The sequence below is a fragment of the Narcine bancroftii genome, chromosome 1 (assembly GCF_036971445.1).
Source record: "Narcine bancroftii isolate sNarBan1 chromosome 1, sNarBan1.hap1, whole genome shotgun sequence".
Lineage (NCBI taxonomy): Eukaryota > Metazoa > Chordata > Chondrichthyes > Torpediniformes > Narcinidae > Narcine > Narcine bancroftii.
Window position 1 is genome coordinate 83029379 of NC_091469.1, and position 3690 is coordinate 83033068.

Sequence of the window (3690 nt, forward strand, 5' to 3'; positions counted from 1 at the left end):
ATCATTCCCATGCTGACATGTCGGCCCATGGTCTCATGCACAGCCAGATGGGGACTGCCTGCCAATTGGAGAAACACCTTGTATTCTGTCTGGGCACCCTCCACCTGAATGGCATCAACATCAAATTCTCTAGTTTCAGTTAGCCCCAGCACCACCCATTTCTTCTTTCCTCTGGCCATCCCTTTCCTATCCCTCTGTCTTCTTTCCTGCATTCCCTCGATCAATTCTCACCTTTCCTCCTCTGTCCTCCTATCCATGTCCAATTATCATCTTTTGCTCCTCCCCCACCCCTCAGCTTTTTTTTTTAAATTCAGGAACCTACCTGCTTTTTATTCACAACTTAAAGAAGGGCTCAGGCCCAAAAAGTTAGTTAAATATCATTACCTCCTATGGTTGTTGCTAGACCTGCTGAGTTCCTCCAGCATTTTTGTTTTTGCTACAATCACAGCATCTGCACACTTTTGTTTTATTCCTGTTGACAATTATATTGTCATGCACACTATACAACTTACATATACACCAAAATTCTAACTTGCTGCTTTTGTAAATGAATACAAGCTGTTCATTGGATCCAGATGTTTTTGAATGCAAGTCACTTAAAGCCAAAAAAAAGGAGTAGCTAGCATTAGGGAATCCAAATGTCATGTTGGCCTTTACTACAAGAGGATTCAATGAAAATGATGTGCAGATGCAAATATATGGGGATTGATTACTACAATTTTGGTTTACATTAATAAAAATGGGTTATTTGCCATTGAGGAAATGGAACAAAGATTCACTCTGGATCCTGGGTGATAAATCTGCTCTTCAGAAGAGTAGACAGGGTTGTGCTTGTTTTGAAGAATGGGATATTGCATCAAAACACATTTCTTCCAGAGCCTGACAGACAATATGCAGGAAAGATATTTCCTCTGCCTGAGGAGCTAGACCCAGGGTCATAGTCTCAGAATTGGGCATGAGCCAGTTTAGATGAGAAGAATTATCTTCATGTACAGTGGAGAGATTTGGAACTCCCCATTCTAAAGGGCAATAGAGGGTGAGTAAAGAGTACATTCAAAACAGAGTTGGGTAGATCAGGAAATACAAGGAAATGACAGAAATAAAGGAATAATCATGATCTTGGCAAATGCTTGTCGGGACACAAAGACAAACATTACTTATATTTCTGGGAATGGTAACTTGCCATGGCTCAAATTTAGAGGCGAGTTAAAAATCAAATAAATGTTTCTTTGTTTTTAAAATGATGGAATTAAGTTATGTCAGCTCATTAGGTAGCATCTTAATTGGTAGCATACAATCTGACACTTGTTTCCTATTCTTGTTAACTAATGCTAAACCTCAATCCATTTTTTTTAACAAATTATTGAATTTTAGCATTTTGTGTAAAATATTAGATACACCAGTAATTAAGTTATTTTGAATTGATACAACATGTAGAACATCAAGTTCAAATAACAATACCAGAAATGTAATTTATTCCAAGATGCATCAGAAAAACAGGTTAAAAATTCTTTCGTCTAGCTCCCTTGAATCCTGATTTGTGCCAGATTCCAGAAATTATGCCCGAACGGCATCATCTGACTAGGAGAACTGTTCAAGAGTAGACAATTCCTAGCTCATGCAGGGGTTTCAAGAACTGTCTGTAACCAGAAGTCAGAAATGCCACTGGATGAGATGGTAAAAATTGCACTTGTAGGTTCATTAACAAACACTTTTACTAATCTGTTAAATTTTAATCTTAGATAGATCTTAGTTAGAATTAGTTACTTAGCAGAGAACTCTATTACAGATTAAAAACATCAGATTAGAGTTTCAATCTGTAATTAGCATTGTACAATTAAGCAATCCAACCTGTTATTCTTTGGTTACAAAGAATAAATTGAAACGGGCAAGTATCATGAAAGAATGCCAGTTCTCATCAATCATCTTGAATACAATGAACATCAGTGAACAGGGAGAAATACAATACCAAGTTCTTCAATGGACCTGCAATCCCAAAGAACGTCATATTACACATTCTATACGTAAAAGCGGCGTGGACCATTGCTCCCTCACACCGAGAACCAGAGGCAAACACTCCCCTCCATTTAATTCCTCACAACCCCCTCCTCCTACCACAAACCACCCCCATCCTGTGGATACTCCACAACCCCTGCCCCTACTTCTTTAACATGAAACCATCTTTTCTGCAGTCTCCCTACCCTTAACTCCTTCCATCAAATCAGGTAACCTACCCAGTTACATCCCCCCCCCTCCCCAGCTCCCTTCCCCTTGCAGCAACCCCCTAGTCCCCTCCTCCACAGGTCCTTCTCCCCCCCCCCCCACCCCCCCCCCCACCCCGCAGGCTCCCGCTGTCCCCTCGCAGGCTCCGGTGGTCCCCACCTCCTCCCCTGCCTGCACGCTCCCGCTGCCCCCTCTTCCCCTCCTCCGCCCCGTAAGCCCCCTCTCCCTCCACCAACCCGACCCTCACAGCCTCGCCCCAGCCCCACCACCCCCTGCAGCCCCACCGCCCCCTGCAGCCCCACCGCCTCCTTCCCCCTACCACTGCCCTGCCACCCCCACCAACCTCTCTTCCCTTTCCCTCAACCATTGCTCCCCATCCCCTGCTCTCACCGGCGTCCCAGACCTGCCTCACCTGGAACTCAAGCGTACACTTGGTGCCCTGGGCGATGTCCTCGTAGAAACACTGTTTGGCGTTGTCGGGGAGCTCGAACGTGAGCTCGGAGCCGCGGACCAGCGGCCAGAGGAGCTGGGCCCACAGCAACAGCCTGGCCCACATGCCGGCTCGGCCTGGGCTTCCCTGCACACACCGGACGGGAGATCGGAGCCGGGAGCGCTGTCACGAATCCTCCGAGTTTGAATCTTAACCGGCGGCGCGACGCTGCACTACTCCCGGATGTTGCGGGCATAGGAACCAGACGTGGCAGCACGGCCCCACCCGGATGTTTGACCTCTCACCCCAAGGCCGGAAAGAAACCCTGTACCTGCGCAATGTGTGAAGTAGCCGACAGGTGGCAGCAAAATCAACTTGCAGGCGACTTGGGAGGGGCAATGAGAAGTCATGTGATCGTAAGTCGCACCATGTGTTTGGATGTAAATCCACGTGTTCATATGTAGAGCATGTTTTCATATATAGAACCACATGTTCATATGTAGATCCATGTGTTTGTATGTAGAACCACATGTTTGTAAGTAGAGCCATGTTTTCATATGTATATCCCTGTGTTTGTGTTTACATATAAAGCTATGTGTTTGTGAGTAGAACCATGTGGTTGGATGTAGAGCCCTGCGTTCATATGTAGATTCATGTGCTCACACGAGGTGCCCTGTGTCCTTATAAAGATCACTGTGATCCAATATACAATCCTGTATTATCATATGGAAAGCCCTGAATAATCATATGAATTATTTGTCATGATTGTTCATATGAAGAACCCAGAGTGAAAGTTAGAACAGTCATGTGCACTTATAAGGTTGTTGTCAGGTTCGTGTGGGCCCCACAGGTTAAGAACCAGACCAAAGTGCAGGTACAAATCGCAAGTTTATTGCAGGGATGGAAATAGGACAACAGTGTCGATATGTTAGGCAAACCACTACACACACACACACACACACACACACACACACACACACACACACACACACACACACACGCACGCACACGCACACAAAATAAACTGGTACATACAA

At 45.2% G+C, this 3690-nt stretch overlaps 1 protein-coding gene across 1 annotated transcript in view; it reads right to left on the reverse strand.

Annotated features, from left to right (window-relative positions):
- tmed7 (transmembrane p24 trafficking protein 7) overlaps positions 1 to 2952 on the reverse strand; it is an 18859-nt gene extending 15907 nt beyond the window's left edge. The window contains exon 1 of the mRNA XM_069931263.1: positions 2636 to 2952. Within this exon, the coding sequence (XP_069787364.1) occupies positions 2636 to 2779 (144 nt within the window). The 5' untranslated portion in view covers positions 2780 to 2952. The remainder of the gene's footprint in view (positions 1 to 2635) is intronic.
- Positions 2953 to 3690: the final 738 nt, after the last annotated feature.